The sequence below is a fragment of the Penaeus chinensis genome, chromosome 9, assembly GCF_019202785.1.
Source record: "Penaeus chinensis breed Huanghai No. 1 chromosome 9, ASM1920278v2, whole genome shotgun sequence".
NCBI lineage: Eukaryota > Metazoa > Arthropoda > Malacostraca > Decapoda > Penaeidae > Penaeus > Penaeus chinensis.
The window spans coordinates 2,944,371-2,964,370 of record NC_061827.1 but is presented as its reverse complement, the minus strand read 5'-3'; the positions used below and the strand labels follow the sequence as shown (position 1 = coordinate 2,964,370).

The 20,000-nt window shown below is 46.5% G+C and overlaps 1 protein-coding gene across 1 annotated transcript in view; it reads left to right on the top strand.

Annotated features, from left to right (window-relative positions):
- LOC125029276 (GAS2-like protein pickled eggs) overlaps positions 1-20,000 on the top strand; it is a 190,514-nt gene that overhangs the window by 28,810 nt on the left and 141,704 nt on the right. Inside the window, exon 3 of the mRNA XM_047619168.1 lies at positions 4,008-4,245. Within this exon, the coding sequence (XP_047475124.1) occupies positions 4,008-4,245 (238 nt within the window). The remainder of the gene's footprint in view (positions 1-4,007; positions 4,246-20,000) is intronic.

The following is a 20,000-nucleotide window of genomic DNA, read 5'->3' as shown; positions in this document are numbered from 1 at the left end:
CTTCCTCCTCCTCTTCCTCCTCCTCTTCCTCCTCCTCTTCCTCCTCCCCCTCCTCCTCCCCCCTCCTCCTCCCCCTTTCCTTTCCTCCTCCTCCTCTTCCTCCTCATCTTCCTCATCTTCCTCCTCTTCCTCCTCTTCCTCCTCCTCTTCCTCCTCCTCCTCCTCTTCCTCCTCCCCCTCCTCCTCCCCCCTACTCCTCCCCCCTTCCTTTCCTCCTCCTCCTCTTCCTCCTCATCTTCCTCATCTTCCTCCTCTTCCTCCTCCTCTTCCTCCTCCTCCTCCTCCTCCTCCTCTTCCTCTTCCTCCCCCCTCCTCCTCCTCCTCCTCCTCCCCCCCTTCCTTTCCTCCTCCTCCTCCTCTTCCTCTTCCTTCCCCCTACTCCTCCCCCCCTTCCTTCCTTCCTCCTCCTCCTCCTCTTCCTCCCCCTCCCCCCTACTCCTCCCCCCCTTCCTTCCTCCTCCTCACTTTCCTTTTTCTCTTTCTCTTCTTCCCCTTCGTCACTTTCCTTCCGTGTAGATGGCGCGAGAATCACCTTCGTCACTTCCTTTTCCTCCTCGTTTTGTCGTGAAAAGAACTTCCTTATGGTCTTTTGTCGTTCCCTTTCTCTTCTCTTCCCTTTTCCCTTGTTGCTCTCTTTCTCTTCCTTTTTTATCTTCCTTATTTGTCTTCCTCTTCCTTTCTCTTCTCTTTCATGTTTCTCTTGTCGCTCTCTTTCTCTTCTCTTTCATGTTTCTCTGCTCGCTCTCTTTCTCTTCATTTTTTATCTTTCTTATTTTTCTTCCTCCTCCTTTTTCTTCTCTTTCATGTTTCTCTTGTCGCTCTCTTTCTCTTCCTTTTTTTATCTTCCTTATTTTTCTTCCTCTTCCTTTCTCTTTTCTTTCATGTTTCTCTTGTCGCTCTCTTTCTCTTCCTTTTTTATCTTCCTTATTTTTCTTCCTCCTCCTTTTTCTTCTCTTTCATGTTTCTCTTGTCGCTCTCTTTCTCTTCCTTTTTATATCTTCCCTATTTCTCTTCCTCTTCCTTTCTTTCTCTTTCATGCTCCTCTTGTCGGTCTCTTTCTCTTCCTTTTTTTATCTTCTCCATTTCTCTTTTCTTTCCCATTTTCCTTGTCTCATCCCTTTTTTCCCCTTCCTGTTTCTCTGTTCTTTCGTATTTTTATTTTCTTCCCTTTTATTTACCTTTCCTATTTCCCTTGTCACTCCCTTTCTCTTCTCTTTCCCATTTCCCTTATCCATTCTTTCTCTTTTTCCCATTTCTCGTGTTTTCTTTCTCTTCCCTTTTATTTCTCTTTTTCCCTTTTCCCTTATCTTTCCCTTCCCTCTCCTATTTCCTTTTTTCCTCGTGTCATCTTTGTTCTCTGGTTCTTTGTTCTCATGTTTATTCTCTTCCTTGTCTCTTATCATCGAATTATTATTATTATCTGTTACTGTATTTATTCCGTTTTTTATTTTATTTATTTGATATGTATTTTTTAATTCATGATTTTATTTTTATCATAATGCCTTTTTTCCATCTTTATCAGACACTGCCCTTCCTCTTATTTTCAGTTATTTTTTTTCTTTTCGTTTCATATGACTTTTAATTAAATTCACTGTTTTATTTGATTTCATTTAATTTCGTCAGCGAGTATCCCGTTACGATTAGAGAGTATGTTCTTCACTATCTTCACAGTCCACTCTCCTGCACACTGTCACAGGCATCATCACTGATTCACTATCACGACGGTTTCGTCACCATTTTTCCACTCGTTCACTATAGTTTTTGGGAGGAGAGGGGAGGAGAAGGAGGAGGAGGGGGAGGGAGGAGGAGGGGGAGGGAGGAGGAGGGAAAAGGGGAGGAGGGGAAAGGGGAGGAGGGGTAAGGGGAGGAGGGGGAAGGGGAGGAGGGGGAAGGGGAGGAGGGGGAGGAGGAGGAGGAGGGGAGGGGAGGGGAGGGGAGGGGAGGGGAGGGGGGGAGGGAGGAGGGAGGAGGAGGAGGAGGAGGAGGAGGAGGAGGAGGGGGAGGGGGGAGGGGAGGGGAGGGGAGGAGGGTAGGAGAAGAGGAAGAGGAAGACGGGAGAGGAGAGAAGAGGAGAGGAGAAGAGAAGAGAAGAGAAGAGAAGAAAGGGGAGAGAAGTAGGAGTAGGATTGAGGAAGAAGAATAAGAGGGAGTAGAAAAGAAGAAGAAAAAAATAAGGATAAAGATAAAGATGTAGTAGAAAAAAAAAGAACAAAAAAAAAAAAGAAGCGGGCGAGCCTTTGAGGGAGTTACGGGAAGGAGAGGAGAAAGGGGGGAGAGAGGGGGAGAGAGGAAGGGGGAGGTGCAGGGTGGGGGAGATAGCGCGATAGAGATGTTGTAAGAACATAATCATTCGCTAATTAAATCGCGCTGTGAGAATCCACGCCGCCGGATCGCGAAACCATAGGTGTGGTGATTTACCTCGGGATGCAGCTGTTAGTGGTGAGAACAGGAGGTGGTGAAAGTGTGGCGGAATGGAGACCGGAGGCTTGGGGGAGAATTGCTTGTTTATTTGATGTGCAGAATTGGGGATTGGTGATCAATTCTGCCACTTGTATCATCTTCATCTTGCTATATCTTCATCATCATCATCAGAGATAAATAGAGAGAGAGAGAAAGAGTGAGAGTGAGAGTGAGAGTGAGAGTGAGAGTGAGAGTGAGAGAGAGAGAGAGATAGAGAGAGAGAGAGAGAGAGAGAGAGAGAGAGAGAGAGAGAGAGAGAGAGAGAGAGAGAGAGAGAGAGAGAGAGAGAGAGAGATTGAGACTGAAAGAGAGAGAGAGAGAGAGAGAGAGAGAGAGCGAGAGCGAGAGCGAGAGCGAGAGAGAGAGAGAGAGAGAGAGAGCGAGAGAGAGAGAGAGAGAGAGAGAGAGAGAGAGAGAGAGAGAGAGAGAGAGAGAGAGAGAGAGAGAGAGAGAGAGAGAGAAAGATATATATAGAGAGAGAATAAAGAAAAAATAGACCAAAAATGAAGACAGAGAGAGAGACAGAGACAGAAAGAAGTATTGAGTTTGCAAAGTTAATGACAAAGGGGGGTTGAGGCAGCTTCGTGTGTACAGTCATCAAGTTTATTATCCGCTGTTGGTCATTACAGAGGAGAGTCTGCAGTCTGGCATTATGCGGAAATTGGGAAGGAGGAAGAGACGATAAAGATGAGAATAGGAGGTAAAACGGGAAGGAGAAAGAAGCAGAAGAAAATAAAAAGTGAAGGAATGAAAGGAGGAAGGAAAGACGAAAGATTTGAGGAGGAGTAGGAGACGATAAAGATGAGGATAGGAGGTAAAACGGGAAGGAGAAAGAAGCAGAAGGAGAAAATGAAGGAATGAAAGGAGGAAGGAAAGACGAAAAAAAAAGATTTGAGGAGGAGTAGGAGACGATAAAGATGAGGATAGGAGGTAAAACGGGAAGGAGAAAGGGGATGAGAAATAGAATCGTCACCATTATCATCATTCTCATCATCACCATCGTTAATATCATCATCATCATCACCATCTTTACCACCACCACCATTATCATCATAATCACCATCATCATCATCATCATCATCATCATCATCATCATCATCATCATCATCATCATCATCATCATCATCATCATCATCATCATCATCATCACCATCATCATCATCACCATCATCATAATCATCATCATCATCACCAATATCATCATCACCATCAAATCGATCTCCCCCCACAGTGCACGTCTGCTTACACACCACTGAATCAACCTAGACGCAGACACGCCCACCTTGCCTTTTTTAGCTTAATATCTATTCTCGTTGCCCTTCGTTATCTCAAGATTCATCCATCCCTTGCCCTTCCCTTGGTTCGGAAACAGACCTCTTGTCTTTTGTTCATCGTATAGCTTTATATTCACCCTTCTTGCCTTCCCACAGCCCAAACTCACCCTTATTTACCCTTCCCTGATATGTATAACACTTTCTTCGTCCCTTGGATATGCACTAGTTCAAGATTCACCTTTGTCTCAACTCTTCGTCCTCCTCCTCCTTCAGGTACGGCATGGCGGCGCCCTTGCTGGTTCAGATGGAACACGACATCGACCGCGAGATGGAAAAAGATCGCCTGGCGGAGGAACGCCGCGAGAACGGCGGTTTGTGCGGGGGGGAGTTCGACCACGAGAACGGCGACTGGCACGACGACGGGGGGGACATCGAGGACGAAACCCCGCAGATGTTCTACGGTCCTCAGGCACAGATCATCACCAACGATCTCAAAAGTCTGGATGAAATGGTGAGTACCTCTGCTGGGTTTTTTAATGCGTGTTTTTTTTTTTTTAGATTGTTTTTTTTCGTGTCTGTGTGTGTATTTGTCTTTTTTTCGGTGTTGTGGTTTTCTTTTATTTTATGGTTATTATTCTCTTTGTTTTCGTCTCTCTCTCTCTCTCTCTCTCTCTCTCTCTCTCTCTCTCTCTCTCTCTCTCTCTCTCTCTCTCTCTCTCTCTCTCTCTCTCTCTCTCTCGTGAGGATTATTTGCATCGTCTTCATGTTTCTCCTTATCTCGTCTCTTCGAATCATCACGTTGTATATTTTGCACACAAATCACCTTCGGAGATACCAAGGGCTCCGTCTAGAATCATCTCGAAGAAGGGAAGAAACGAGGGGAAAAAATAGAAGAAAAGAAAGGAGGAGAAAGGGGAGAGGGGAAAAAGAAAGATAATTTGATTATGATTAGAAAGACAGGTCGCAATGCAGGGCCAGTTTTGCGTCTCGGGGATAAGAATCGCCGTCATGCAATGTCGAGTAATTACCGTCATGCATCCACGTGATCGGGGTGAACGACCTGTCATTCGCCGGATAAAGGAGGGAGGAAAAGATGGTCATTTTATCCGTCGGTCATTAAAAGCGGATAAGAAAATGGCGGGCTCCGGAAAAAAAAAAAGATTTAGGTCCCAGCGGAGTTGGTGTCGCTCGGGCTGGGTCGCGGTGTTCGGCCTCGGACAAAGGACTCTTCTGGAAGCATCCGGGGAAACGGAATGAATTCGGTTATAATTGTTATTCCTGAGATGATAGATTGGGAGGGACAGAGTGGGGCGGGAAGGTGGGAGGGGGGGGGGTCTTTGTTCTAGCTGTTCGGGGAATCTGACGCTTGCATGCACTTGTATGGGCGTATATACACATACACGGATAATGCACACGCGAACACGCACACGCACACACACAACCCCTCCCCTCCACCCTACCCCTACCTCCGCCTCCATCTCCCTTTCCCCCTCTTACTCCCCCTCCACCCCCTCCTCCTCCTCCTCCTTCTCCTCCTCCTTCTAATTCTCCTCCTTCTCCTCCTCCTTCTTCTTCTTCTTCTTCTTCTTCTTCTTCTTCTTCTTCTTCTCCTCCTCCTCCTCCTCCTCCTCCTCCTCCTCCTCCTCCTCCTCCTCCTCCTCCTCCCCCCCCTCCTCCTCCTCCCCCCCTCCTCCTCCTCCCCCTCCCCCTCCTCCTCCTCCTCCTCCTCCTCCTCCTCCTCCTCCTCCTCCTCCTCCTCCTCCTCCTCCTCCTCCTCCCCCCCCTCCACGACACTCCTCACACATGTTTAAATCGTAAACATTCCCTCCTCTCCATTCCTCTCCTTTCCCAGAACTTTCCCACAGCCACCAACCGGGAAAGGCGCCCCAGTCCCCGGTTTGTGAGTCCAGGTGCACCGGTCGACAACGAGTTTAAGGGGAGGGGGGGTGGGGGGAGGGAATCGCAGGTGTAAAACGCACATTGACGACGCTACAGGTGTCAATAGGGCGTACACATGTGTTCTGCTTGTCACGTGATAGTTTTACTCGAGGTGTGTGTGTGTGTGTGTGTGTGTGTGTGTGTGTGTGTGTGTGTGTGTGTGTGTGTGTATGTGTGTGTGTGTGTGTGTGTGTGTGTGTGTGTGTGTGTGTGTGTGTGTGTGTGAAATATATGCGACGGTAATGAGACGTGAACCAATAGACGATTATGTAATTGTGGAAGGTAATTGGTAACTTTGATAGGCAGTAAGTAATTTCAATAGGTAAATAGTGGTTATGATAGGCAAAAGGTAATTTCAATTGGTAAATGGTAGTTCTGATAGGCAATAGGTAATTTTAATAGGTAAATGGTAATTCCGAAGGGCAACCAGCAATTAAAAGAACTAGGATTTAATTATGGGAAAACAATTCTGATAGACGATAGGTAACTTTTATGGGTAATAATGTAATCGTTGAAAGATTACCCGTCATCGTAAGAACAAGAAGGTAATTCTAGAAGGTAATAGTTAAGTCTGAGAGAAGGTAATGGGTAATTCTGAGAGTTAATGGGCAATTATGTGATTTTGAAAGGTGACAAGTGTACCGTTTCTGCGTCTGCGCGTAAGCATGACAAAAAGGCAGGAGAAAGAGTGAGTAAGACGTTCGTAGTGATGTCAGGATGAATGTAGTGACGGTGGAAGGGATGTCAGAACGAGATTGGTGTTGGAAGTGATGTCAGATTGAACGAAGTGGCGATAGTGGTGTCAGAGCAAGCGTGGTGCTGGAAGCTAGTGGTGTCAGAGCGAGTGTGTTGGTAGCTGACCGACCCACTTCCCACGGCACTCGCTGACTCCAGACGTACACAGGCTGACCCCCCGCCACGCTCACTCACGCGCGCACACAACCACAGCAGACACACGCGCACGTACACAAATTCTAGTACGCACATGCGCCGTACACACCCACATGCACTGGCGTTCTCTTACACGAGCGCGCAGTTTAAACGAAATGCACAGCTGCTAATAAGAATATGCTAATTGTGTCATATATGCTGAATATATTATTTGTTTATGAAAATCTGATATTTGATTGATGAATTGTGAGTGTCTATGTGCGTGTGCGTATATATACAAAAACACACGTTCATAAGTGCACAGTGCATGCAATTTCCCATACCTCAGCATTATTTAGCAAGTTTCTCCGTCCCGATACCCTTCCCCTCATCCCCTCCCTCCCTCCTCCCTCCTTTTCCCTCCTTTCTCCTCTTTTCTCCTCTCTCCTCTCTCCATCTTCTCCCTCCTCTCTCCTCTTCCCTCCTCTCTCCCCTTTCCTCCCTCCTCTCTCCCCTTTCCTCCCTCCTCTCTCCCTCTTCCTTCCTCCTCTCTCCCTCTTCTTCCCTCCCCTCTCCTCCCTCCTTATTTCTCCTTCCTTCCACCCTCCTCCCTCCTCCCTCCTCTCTCCTCGCTCCTTTTACACACAAGTTCCCCATGGCTTTGAAGGAGAGAAAAACCTTTTTGTAATGGGCAAAGGGTGAAGTAAGGGTAAGGGAAGGAGAAGGGGAGGGGGAGGGGGGAGAGGAGAGGGGGGGGGGTTAGCTGCATTCACGCCCCTCATCCGGCCTTTTAAAAGCAGAGAAAAAGGTGGAAAACGGTTTTATTTGCGCGTTAATAACCTTTTCACCCTCTCGGCTACCAAGTGTCTGTCGGCGAGTTCGTGAAATCCTTTCCTATTTTTTTTCTTTCTTTCTTTTTTTTTTTTTTTTTCTCTCTCTTACGCAGCCATGAATCTCGGCGACTTTAATTAAATTGCTGTCATTGTTATCATCAGCTGAAATGTCTTCGAGACAGGCCGCAGTCACAACATTTCGGTCACGTGTCATATTAAGAACACTTAGGGTTTATGAGTCCTGTTACGCCACCGCTCTCCGTGTTACTTTCTCCCTCTTTTACTCACTCTTCGTCTTCCACATTCTTCATTCTCCTTGTCAGTATTGACGCCTCCTTCCTCCTTCGCTCACTCTATTATTCCTCCTCCTATACCCTTCCCCCCTTCCTTCGCTCCCTCCCTTCCTCCTCCCCTTCTCCCCCCCTCCTTCCCTTCTCCCTCCCTCCCCCCCTTCTCCCTCCCTCCCCCTTTCCATTCTTCCCTCCCCCTCCTCCCTCCTCCCTCCCTCCCTCCTTCCCTCCTTCCCTCCCTCCCTCCCTCCCTCCCTCCCTTCCCCTCCCTCCTCTAAATCATCAATTATGGTTGACGTGTGGCGCTGACTTGTTAAATCTCAGAATTGAAGATCCTTGTCAGATATATATATATATTAAAGAGAGGGAGGGAGGGAGAGAGAGAGAGAGAGAGAGCGAGAGCGAGAGCGAGAGCGAGAGCGAGAGCGAGAGAGAGAGAGAGAGAGAGAGAGAGAGAGAGAGAGAGAGAGATAGAGATAGAGATAGAGATAGAGATAGAGAGATAGAGTGAGTTAAGGGAAAGATCAAGAGGTTAGGAGGAGTGAGAGGAGGAGGAAGGAGAAGGGGAGGAAGATGATAAAGAGGGAGAGGAATTGGAGAGAGCTATGAGGGGGAAGACAAAAAAGGAAGGAGAGAGACAGAGAGAGATAGGAGGGGCAGGGAAAAAAGTGAGCAAGAGAAAATAGGAAAAGGAGAAAAGGAGAGAGAAAAGGAGAAAAGGAAGAGAAACAGGAGAGAGAAAAAGAAAAGGAAAAGAAAAAAGATAAAAATAAAACGAAGATAGGAGAAGGAGAGGGTACAAATAAAAAAAAAAAAAAAAAAAAAAAAAGAGGAAGAAATAAAGAAAGAAAGTAAAAAAAAGAAGAAGAAAGAGACGAAACCAAAGAAAAGGAGAAAGAGCGAAAGAGCGAGAGCAACCATCAAGGAAAAGGGATCGAAGACGTAGAATATTATATAAAAGCTTTTCCAAACGGTATCTTTTATCTGCCGCTCGAGATGAAAGAGATTAGGCTAACTTGCGGTCAGAGACAAGGAGGGGGGTTGGGGAGGAAGGGGGGGGGAAGGAGGGGGGAGGATAAAGGGTGTTTTAGACGGGGAGGGAGAGGGAGAGGGAGAGGGAGAGGGAGAGGGAGATGGAGAGGGAGAGGGAGAGGGAGATGGAGAGGGAGAGGGAGATGGAGAGGGAGAGGGAGAGGGAGAGAAAGAGAAAGAGAAAGCGATAGAGATAGAGATAGAGATAGAGAAAGAGAAAGAGAAAGAAAAAGAAAGAGAGAGAGAGAGAGAGAGAGAGAGAGAGAGAGAGAGAGAGAGAAGAGAGAAGAGAGAAAGAAAGAAAGAAAGAGACAGAAAGGAAACTAAAAAGCGGAAATGAGATGTATGGAGATAAATAGAAGAGGAGAGATGAATGGAGATTAGAAAACAGTAATGAGATCAATAGTGAGTTTGGGATGAGAGACTTAAAGCGTCCTTAAGCCACAGCTCAAAGGGAGGGAGGGAGGGAGGGAGGGAGGGAGGGAGGGAGGGAGGGAGGGAAGGAGGGGGGGAGGGAGGGAGGGAGGGAGGTGGGGAGGGTAGAGGGGGGGTGCGGAGTTAGAGGGGATTTAAAGGGGGAATGGAGATGGGGGGGGAGGCTAAAGAGGAGTACCCGGAAGTTTAAGGAAGAGATTTAAGACCATCTTTGAGTATTCATAACTTCATTTTTTTTTTTTTGTCAAGAGAGGAGAGACGAGGGAAAGGGTGGGGAGGGTGTGAGGGGGGTTGGAGGAAGGGAGGGAAGGGAGAGAGGGAGGAGGAGGAGGAGGAGGTGGTGGTGGTGGTGGTGGTGGTGGTGGTGGTGGTGGTGGTGGTGGTGGTAGTACGAGGGGATGGGAGAGGAAGAAGAGGAGGGGTGGAAGGGGGGGAGTGAAAAGATTTATGAAATGGAAAGGACATTTTGAAGTGACGGTTCTACAGGACGCTTAGGCTCAAGTAGGTGGAAAGAGGGAAGTGTTTGCGATTTATGAGACGAATGGGAAGTGACGTAATGGGGAGAAGCTTTCGAAAAGAAGGAGAGGGTGGAGGGGGGAGAGGGGGAGGTTTCTTGTAGTCTGGTTGTAATCTTGTATTATGTACACGCGAAAGTACACACAAGCACACTCACAGGATACACACACCTCGCAAGCACACACACACACACTCTCTCTCTCACACACACACACACACACACACACACACACACACACACACACACACACACACACACACACACACACACACACACACACACACACTCCCACAAACCAACATACGCACTCACACTCCTCTTCCAGTGCCCTCGAGCCTTCAAGCACAAGAAGGAAATCTCTGAAAGAAGAAGAAGCCTTTAAGATTCCCACATAATAATGAGCATCGTTGTCGCCACATTTTCTTTCTTTTTTTTTTTAGCCTCTCATTTTTAGGGGGAACTCTTTCAAAGTCGATGTCTCCTTTTTTTTTTTTTTTTTCTTTTTTAGGGAACTGTTTCCATTCCCCCGCTAAGGTAATCTCGGGAGATTCTCACGCTGGTGGCTTGGGTTTAGGGGCTGTGGACGCGTTTGCCAGGTTGCCGTGTGTGTGTGTGTGTTTTTATTATTATTATTATTATTATTATTGTTATTGTCTGTTTGTCTGTGTGTCTCTCTGCTCTCGTCTCCTCTCCTCTCCTCTCTCCTCTCTCCTCTATCCTCTATCCTCTATCCTCTCTCCTCTCTCCTCTCTCTCTCTTCTCTCTTCTCTCTTCTCTCTTCTCTCTCTCTCTCTCTCTCTCTCTCTCTCTCTCTCTCTCTCTCTCTCTCTCTCTCTCTCTCTCTCTCTCTCTCTCTCTCTCTCTCTCTCTCCTCTCTCTCTCTCCTCTCTCTCTCTCTCCCTTCTCTCTCTCTCTCCCCTCTCTCTCTCTCTCCTCTCTCTCTCCACTCTATCTCCTCTCTCTCTCTCTCTCTCTCTCTCTCTCTCTCTCTCTCTCTCTCTCTCTCTCTCTCTCTCTCTCTCTCTCTCTCTCTCTCTCTTTCGCCAGATTATGTATCCACTCAACGCCCATGTATTCTTTGTCTCTGAAAGTGTGTGGGTTTTGAGGCCGACTTTTAAAGGCGTGATATTTGAGTGTTTGTGGGAACCTTTGTGCGCCGTGTTAGCGTGTTTTGTTTTTCTTTGTAATTTTTGTTTAACGTTATCACCTCCTTTCGTCGGTGTCCTTTTTTATTTTTGTTATCTTTTTATTATTTATTTATTTATTTTTTTTTTTCTCTGCCTGTCTTCTTGTGGCTTCTCTCTCTCTCTCTCTCTCTCTCTCTCTCTCTCTCTCTCTCTCTCTCTCTCTCTCTCTCTCTCTCTCTCTCTCTCTCTCTCCCCCCCTTCCTCCCTCCCTCTCCATCTCCTTCTCTCTCCCTCCCCTCTCTCTCTCCCCCCCTCTCTCCCCCCCTTCCTCCCTCCCTCTCCCTCCCCCTCTCCCTCTCCCTCTCCCTCTCCCTCTCCCTCTCCCTCTCCCTCTCCCTCTCCCTCTCCCTCTCCCTCCGCCTTCAAGATAACCGTTGTCAAGGACCCGTTTCCGCTGCTTCTGTTGTTTCCTGTTGTGATGATATGGTTATTACTGTTTTTAACCATGGAGTTGATTCTCTCTCTCTGTTTCTGTTTAAACGGAAACCTAGATGTATAAGTGTTAGGTTATCCTCAGGTATGTAAATATATATTTATTTCTTCAGAAAATATATTATTATTATTATTATTATTGTTGTTATTATTATTATTATTATTATTATTATTATTATTATTATTATTATTATTATTATTATTATTATTATTATCATTATTATTATTATTATCATTATTATTATTATTATCATCATTATCATTATTATTACTATAATTATTATTATTACACTTACAAAGGCCATGATCATTTCCGTATTTTATTGTCATTAGCAGGATTGATTTATTGATTTATGTCACAGCCTGATTTTCGATACAATAATTAAAGAATCTGTCATGCTCGTGAAATGATAGTCCAGTTCCGGGCCATCGCATGACTTAACCAAAACCTTCATTTAGTTCTGTTATTTTTTTTTTTTTTTTTTTTTTTTTTTTTTTTTTTTTTTTTTTTTTTTGCTTATACGGATCTTAATGGATCAATGTGACCGTTCACGTCCATTCCCCTCCCCCTCCCCCTATTTTTTCCCCTTCCTTCCATTCTTCTTCCTCGTTCCCTTCACGTAGATGGACTCTTCCCCTTCTCCTTGCCCCTCACCTCTCCCTTTTCCTCTCCCTCCTCTTTACTTTCTCCCTCTCCTTCCCTTTCCTCCTCCCCCTCACCTTTACCTTTTCCTTCCCCTTACCTTTTACCTTCCCTCCCCTCCCCTTTCCCTTCCTCCTCCCCTTTACCTTCGCCTCCCATTCCCCTTTCTTCTCCCCCTCCCCTTCCCCTTCCCCTCCCCTTTACCTTTCCCTTCCCCCCTCCCCTTTACCTTCGCCTCCCCTTCACCTTTCCCTTCCCCCCTCCCGTTTCCCTTCCTTCCCCCCCTCCCGTTTCCCTTCCTCCCCCCCTCCCCTTTCCCTTCCCCCCCTCCCCTTTCCCTTCCTCCCCCCTCCCCTTTCCCTCCCCCTCCGTTTCCCTTCCTTCCCCCTCCCCTTCCTTTCCCCCCCCTCCCGTTTCCCTTCCTCCCCCCTCCCCTTTCCCTTCCCCCCCCTCCCGTTTCCCTTCCCCCCCCCTCCCCTTTCCCTTCCCCCCCTCCCGTTTCCCTTCCTCCCCCCTCCCCTTTCCCTTCCCCCCCTCCCGTTTCCCTTCCCCCCCCCTCCCCTTTCCCTTCCCCCCTCCCGTTTCCCTTCCTCTCCCCTCCCTCCCCCTTCCCAATAACTGACCCCTCTGCTAACATCCAAGCCTCTGCCGACGACACCCCCCTCACCACCGCTTAACACCCCGTCTACATCCAGAACTGACTATCCCTTTACACCAATCGCGCCATCACTTCTCTCCCTCTTCCTATGTAAGCTACCCTTGCTTTTGAGAACCCGACAACTCAACGAATGATCCACCCTCAACTTCGCCCCACGACGCCTCTCCCGCCCGACCCCATTAGCCGGTCTACCTCCCCTTTCACCTAGAGCTTCTGTCATCTCGGTCCGCATAAATCAGAGGCTTCGCATCTAACGTGGTTTTCAACGAATAATAGAAACAAGCTCTTCTCCACCCGACCTCACTTCTCGGGTCTACGAGCCCCCTCACTCCGATTCAGATCTCCTATTACTGGATCCGCTCCCACCAATACTTAAGACAAGCCTCATCACCCCAACCGTTCTACCGTGCATTACTGCATTATGGCCCGTTCTTTACACCAACTGTGCCGTTAAACATCGCCCCACTTTCAGCCTTTCTACCAACGAAGAAACGTCACCCACAGTCTAATATTCCATCAATAGACTTGACCCCCTCGCCCCTCGGCCAACTCTCCGGACACCTGTACCCATCAATACGCCTAGCCCCTCCTAATAGTATAGACGGTCGCACTCCTCTTTACGCCCCTTACCCACCCTCGACCCCTCCCTCCACGGTCCCCACTCCTGCATAACCTCTCGTCACCATTGTCGGCAATTCAGATTCTCGGTCTTATTTAACATCTCTCCCTTTTGTCTCCGAAGTTCTTCCGAGTGTACTCCGCCTTTGCATGCAAAAGCATTAGTACACTAAAAATCCATCTCGTCGGCACTCTCTTCTCTAGGGAATAAAATTTCTCTATCATGTACACACCGACACTATTTCTCAACGCCATTGTCATCGCCAAATCTCGCTCTTCCTTACTTTTTCTTCGGGAAATTCTCAATCGTATTTTCTCTTGTCTATCATTCACATATTCTCCAGACACTACGGATTGCTCGTTACCTTAACCTTCTCATTATGTTCTCTTCGTATACCTTACCTCGTTTCGCTTATTCTGGGATTGATATTCGGAAGTATGTTTTAATGGACGACTTCGTTCTCGACTCTTCTCCCATCCTATACCTCTTGATCTCTATCTATCTCTCTGGATCGATATCTTCTCACTCTTCTTGATCGTGTTCTCAGGTTTGGAGAAGCTTCAAAGAATTTGGCCTCATCAGCAAACACTTCTCCTCTGTGTGTTTCGTCTTCTACTGCTCCAGCGTGTTCTTCTTCCTCAGTTCCCCTTACTCTCTCTTTTCTTCGCTTCTTCTTCTTCTTTTCTCGAACAGGTTGTTGTTCCGAGTGTATCATCCTGTCCTCTACCTCTTTATACTTCTATCAGATTCCTCTCCATGCCTGAATTTTCTACTCTCTTCTTCTCTCTCGTCTCCATAGTATGACTTAACGTTCCCTTTCTCTCCTATCACTAAGCGCATAAGTTCTCTAAATACTCATCGTTCTAACTATAACTTTACTGCTCTAAATGAACTATCTCTTTCTCTGACTCTTTAATCATAGTCTCTCCGTTCTCTTACCTTCTCCCTCAGGGGCTTCCTCGACTGCCTACGTTCTTATCTTCTTCGGCACCCGCAATGGGAGACATGGCGCTCTTCCTCATCTGTCCCTTCTCTAACTTCTTGCCTTTTTACCCCCCCCCCTCTAACCTTCTTCATCATTGTATTACGATTTTCTCGGTCTCTTTGCCCTACTTCCCTCCTTGCAGCTCTTTCTCTCGAGTTCAGCTTAGTCTCGTTTACCTTCTCTTCTCTAGGTCAAGCTCATCATATTTCTTCTCCCTACTCATGGTCATTTCTCTCTCGATCTTCCTCTTCATTTCTCTTATGCGTTTAACCTTCTCCACGTTTCTCTCCTATTCGCGATCTCACCTTCTCACTTTCTCAATCTCCCTTCTTCTCTCTGCTCTTACCTTCTTTCGTACAGGTTCAGATCTGCTCAATCTCACGAGAAAGTGTTCTTTCTCAATCATATTAACCATTCTTTCTTATTATCATCTCCTCTTCACATTTTTGTTTACCTTTCTCCCTCCTAACTATATCTGTCCTATTCATACCTTCTCCATTAGATCTCGTCATCGAAGCTCTTTCCCTCACTGCTTCCTACAAACAACAGTTGTCCTCTCCATAGAATAATCCTTCTGTACTGGAGTTTGAACACCACCACATAGTTAGTGTCATCCTCTCGGTCCATTCTCGAAAAACCCTGTTAGATCTCTGATACCCTACTCCTCTGTCGTTCTCGTGATAGTCAGTAGTTCTATCTCTCGTCTCCCAGTTATCTTAAATATTTCATCTGTTTCACCTCCATTACACTCTCGATTTTCTATATCATGCTGTCACTACAACCCACTCTGACAATGTCCAAACATATGCGTCTCTCGGGACTCCTCATCTCCCCACCATCTCCTCTCTCGCAAGATTAAAGATCTTTGATTTTCCTCCTCGTTCTGCCCCCTCTCATCGTCTCATCTTGAGAGGTATTGCAATCAGTCTCTCTTGAGTATTGATAGAATTCTTCTCTCACTCTCTACATCTCTTCCTCTTTCTCTCCCTTTTTAACAACCTTCTCACAAATCTCTCCTCGTGACATAGTGTGTCATTACTAGTCTCTCTGCTCTCCGTTGGATGGTGGGTGTTCTTTGGGATTCTTTCTTGTGTTCTTCCTCTCTTGATGACTATACCTTCTCCTTTGACTCCTCTCCACTGCTCACTCCTAGCTAGCCTTTATTGGCTGACCTCTCTCTCTCTACTCATTCTCTTTCAGGTTGCCATAATAACCTTGCGCTTCTACTATTTTGGAACTTCTTATCTTCTCCTTTCAACTCTGTTGTGCCTTCTTCCTCCGCCCTCCCCATTAATTTTTTTCAAGCTCCTCCCTTCACACCTTTCTCTCTCTCCGTTTACACTCCAAAACAGATAATTCTTCCTACTATATAAACATATTCTTCCGTCTATTCACCTTCTCTAATTTCGTTCCTCTTCTCTTTCTCTTACTCGCGCTATTCTCAATTCTCCTCAATGGATCCAATCGCTCTTTAACCTTCTTCTCAACGCTGTCTCTACGCCGTTAAATTACGCATACATTTTTCAGAGCTACCGAACCGGTTCACACCACTCGAGTATCTACACTAGGCCATCTCGATCACCCATTAATAGCAGTCTCCTCATGGCATTTTTGCTTTGTGTGTGTATTGCGGTGACGATGGGACTTCTGCTTCTCACCAAACACAAATTATGTTTATCTCCCATTCCTGCATCTCCACGTTTCTCTTTCCTAGCGTTCATCTGTTAATTCTACCTCTAAGATATTGAGTTAAGCTCAGGAGAGCTTCTTCTCATAATAAAACTCTCCTTACCCATTTCTGAGTGACGTATTGGAAACTAGAAGTTACCCTTCATGTAACTCCTTCTCATTACCTCTCATAGATTCTTACGATAGTCCTTCTAGGTTTTCTCGGTATTCAGTTTGAACTTGATTTGCACACTATGAGTACGATGTTAAAAATGCGTTCTCATTTTCTATTCTCAAGTTCGAAGTACATTCTACTCTTAGCCTTCACCGCTCCCTGGTTGTGTGTTTTGTTGAGGAATTGTGTGTGTTGTGGTCGCGGACTCCTTTTATCGGGTTGTGATAGTTGATTTCCCTTCCCTCCCCTTCCCCCCCCCTTTCCCCTTCCTCCTCCCTCCCCCCTTCCCTTTCCCTTTACCTCCCCCCCTCCCTCTCCTCCCTTTTCCCCCCTTTCCCCATTACCTTCTCCCCACGTAGAGTTAAGGAATTTATTGTAGAAATAAGGATGGTGTAATAAAAGAGATTGAATGGGGGAAAAAATGAGATGTTTTTAAAAACTGAAGGGGTTTGGGGGGGGAAGAAGAAAGGAGGAGGGAAGAGGAAGAGGAAGAAAGAAGTGAGATTGAAAGGAGGAGGAGGAAGTGGAAAAGAGAGAGGAAGGGGAAGAAGAATGAAGAAAGGAGGAGGAGAGGAAGAAGTGAAAGATGGGAGGAGGAGTAGAGGAAAAGGGGAAGATGGGAGAGGAGGAGGAGGAAAAGTGAAGAAGGGGAGAGGAGGAGGAGGAAAAGAAGAAAAAGAAGAAGAAGAAGAAGAAGAAGAAGAAGAGAGAAGAAAAAAGAAGAAGAAAAAAGAGAAGAAGTGAATATTGAAGGGGAGGGGAGGAAATCAGGAACTAGAGGACATATTAATTAAAGGAAGAGAAATAGGAGGAGGAAGGAAAGGGGGGGGGTAGAATTGAAGAGAGGATTTAGGATAAGGATGGAAGGGGGAGGAGGGGGAGGGGTAAAGGAGGGAGAAAGGGGGGGGGGGGAGGGAGGAGGGGGAAGGGGGGGGAGGGGAGAAGAATGTGAGGCGGTATAAGGTTCGGGGCCGGGGAGCACGCAAAGATTCACACCGAGGTTTGAACTTTATTAAGCCGTCAAACCCCTGGTTGAAAGGGGGGGGGGGAGCCGTCCTTGGGAAAAATAGAATAAAAAATGATGGGATAAGGAAGGGTGAGGCTGGTGTTGGATGTTTAGAGAGTGGAGTAAGGCCCGGAGAGAAGAGGAGAGAAAAGAAGAGAGGCGAGAAAGAAGAGAGAGAAAAGATTGAGAGAGAGAGAGAGAAGAGAGAGAGAGAGAGAGATGAGAGAAGAGAGAGAGAGAGAGAGAAGAGAAAAGAGCGAGAGCGAGAGAGCGACGGACACTGAAGCAAAACAGAAAATGAGAGGACCAAAGAGACAAGAAGAGTTTAAAAAAAAGGCGGATTGGAATTAATAAAGACATTTTACTCCTTTTCCCCTTCCCCCCGAAGGAAGCAAGAGACCCTCTTTGCAACGCCTCTTCCTTAAGCGTTATCGGCTTATCTCGCCCTCTCCCTTGTAATTTATATATTTTGTTGTTTGAGGAAAATTCAACAAACCCCCTGTCCCCCCATTTTTCCATCCTTCCTCCCTTCCCTTTTTCTTTTCCTCTCCGCTTCCTCTTTAGCGCTAAACCCCTTCTCTTCCCTTCCTTCCGTTCGTTGGGTGTCGTTTCCCTTAGCGTCTCTCTCTCTCTCTCTCTTCTCCCCCTCTCTCCCTCTCCCTCTCCCTCTCCCACTCTCTTTCTCTCTCTCTTTTCTCATTTTCTCTCTCCATTCTCCTCTCTCAAATCTCTCTCTCTCTCTCTCTCTCTCTCTCCTCTCTCTCTCTCTCTCTCCCCCCCCCCCTCCCCCCCCCCCCCCCCCCCCCCCCCCCCCCCCCCCCCCCCCCCTCCCCCCCCCCAATTGGGGGGGGGGGGGGGAAATTTAAAAAAAACCTCTAAACTTTTTTTTTCTCTTTTTCTCTCTCTCTCCTCTCTATCATACTCTCTTTCTCTCTCTCTCTCTCTCTCTCTTCTCTCTCCTCCCCTTCTCTTCTCTCTCTCTCTCTCTCTCTTCTTCCCTTCTTCTTCCCCTCTCCTCTCTCTCTCTCTCTCTCTCTTTCCCCCTCTCTCTCTCTCTCTCTCTTTCCCCCTCTCTCTCTCTCTCTCTCTCTCTCTCTCTCTCTCTCTCTCTCTCTCTCTCTCTCTCTCTCTCTCTCTCTCTCTCTCTCTCTCTCTCTCTTGTCTTTTGCCATTTGGCCTTCTCTTCATCTTCATCCTTATTTTTTTTATCTTAATCCTCTGAGATCCTTCTCCTACGCCATCGTTTTACTCATTCATCTCCTCTTCTTCCCTGTCTTTTCTTCGCTGTCCCTCCTACCCCCACTTCCTCCTCCTCCTACCCCCTCTTCCTCCTCCTCCTCCCCCCCTTCCTCCTCCCCCTTCCCCCTTCTCCTCCTCCTCCTACCCCCTCTTCCTCCTCCTCCCCCCTCCCCCTCTTCCTCTTCTTCCTCCTCCCCCCTCTTCCTCCTCCTCCCCTCCCCCCTCCCCCTCGACAACAAAAACAGCAGGAGAGGCGCAGACGGAGCTCGGTTATCGCCCCAATCGGCACAGGCCATAAAGCAGACACAGCGCGCCGTTGTCGTCTCCGTCGCCGTTGAGACAACTGCCGGGAAGGTTTATTTTATCCCGTTAATGACTGTGGATTTAGCCCTTGAGGACTCTGGGTGTAAAGTCGAGAGAGGTGGAGGGGGAGGAGGAGGAAGAGGAGGAGGAGGAGGAGGAGGAGGAGGAGGAGGAGGAGGAGGAGGAGGAGGAGGAGGAGGAGGAGGAGGAGGGGGAGGAGGAGGAGGAGGAGGATGCTGTGCTCCGCTCCCTGGATGTTACTTAATGAAACGAAAATCAATTAAGAAAATCATCACCGAAATGGATGAGATATTGATTGAGGAAAAATAAAAAAATAAAAGAAATAGAAAGTGAGAATTATAAATTAAAGAGAGAGAGAGCAAGATTTAAAAAGAAAAGAAGAGAAAATAACTTGATATAAGGTCGGATCTGCTTTGATCGTCACCCGCACGCTCTGTGAATATATTAAAGACCTGATTATGTCTGCGTTAAGTCTGGTGGCCGCGTGTGTTGTGTCTGGTTACGTGAGGCTAGGATAAATAGATGAAATGGATGAATAAATAAGTGAATGAGTCAAGGCAAATCACGTGATAGTGGCGTATGCTGATTAGATTTACTTGCGCGGTTTTTGTTCGGGTGAATATGTATATAGTGAGAGGGTTTGTGGTTACAAGGTTGGGGGCAAAAGTTTGGAAAATGAGTGTGTGTATATATCATGCTGTGTTATTATGCTTGACTACAAAGTACGAGTTTTTTCCCCCTAAAAAATGCCTATGATGTCGTTCCTTAGAAAGTTAAACAGTTCTGTGATTTATCGTATACTAACGTTACTTTAACGAGTTCTACAATATAAATATATATATATATATTTTTCTCTCTCTCTTCCTATCTCCACGAGAAAAAAAAAAAAAAAACTAAATATATATGACGCTTGAATTGCGCACTTTATTGTCCAGTGTATAATATAAGAAAAAGGATTATCATTCACTGTCATTTTATGGTACAACAAAAAATGCAATCTCGGACCTTGGCGAATACACGTAAATCCTGAGGAAGTCTCCCCTTGGAAAAGAAAACGGGAAAAGGGCGGAGCTATTACTTTGCTTTTCCTGTACCCTGCTGTTTCACTGTAATGTATGTATTTTAGGGTTACATGTGGATGTGTTATGTATTTCATCGCTTATTCAAGTACTTTTTTATGACGCCAAACTTAATGCTTATGATATGCGTACATACGTGAACTCATCTTGATAATCTAAATTCCAGTTGATATACGTGATATAATACATATATATATAATTATGTATAAATGTATGTATGTATTTTACGCGCACGCGCGCGAAATACATATATACATACATACATGTGTTTGTGTGTGTATGTGTGTGTGTGTGTGTGTGTGTGTGTGTGTGTGTGTGTGTGTGTGTGTGTGCACG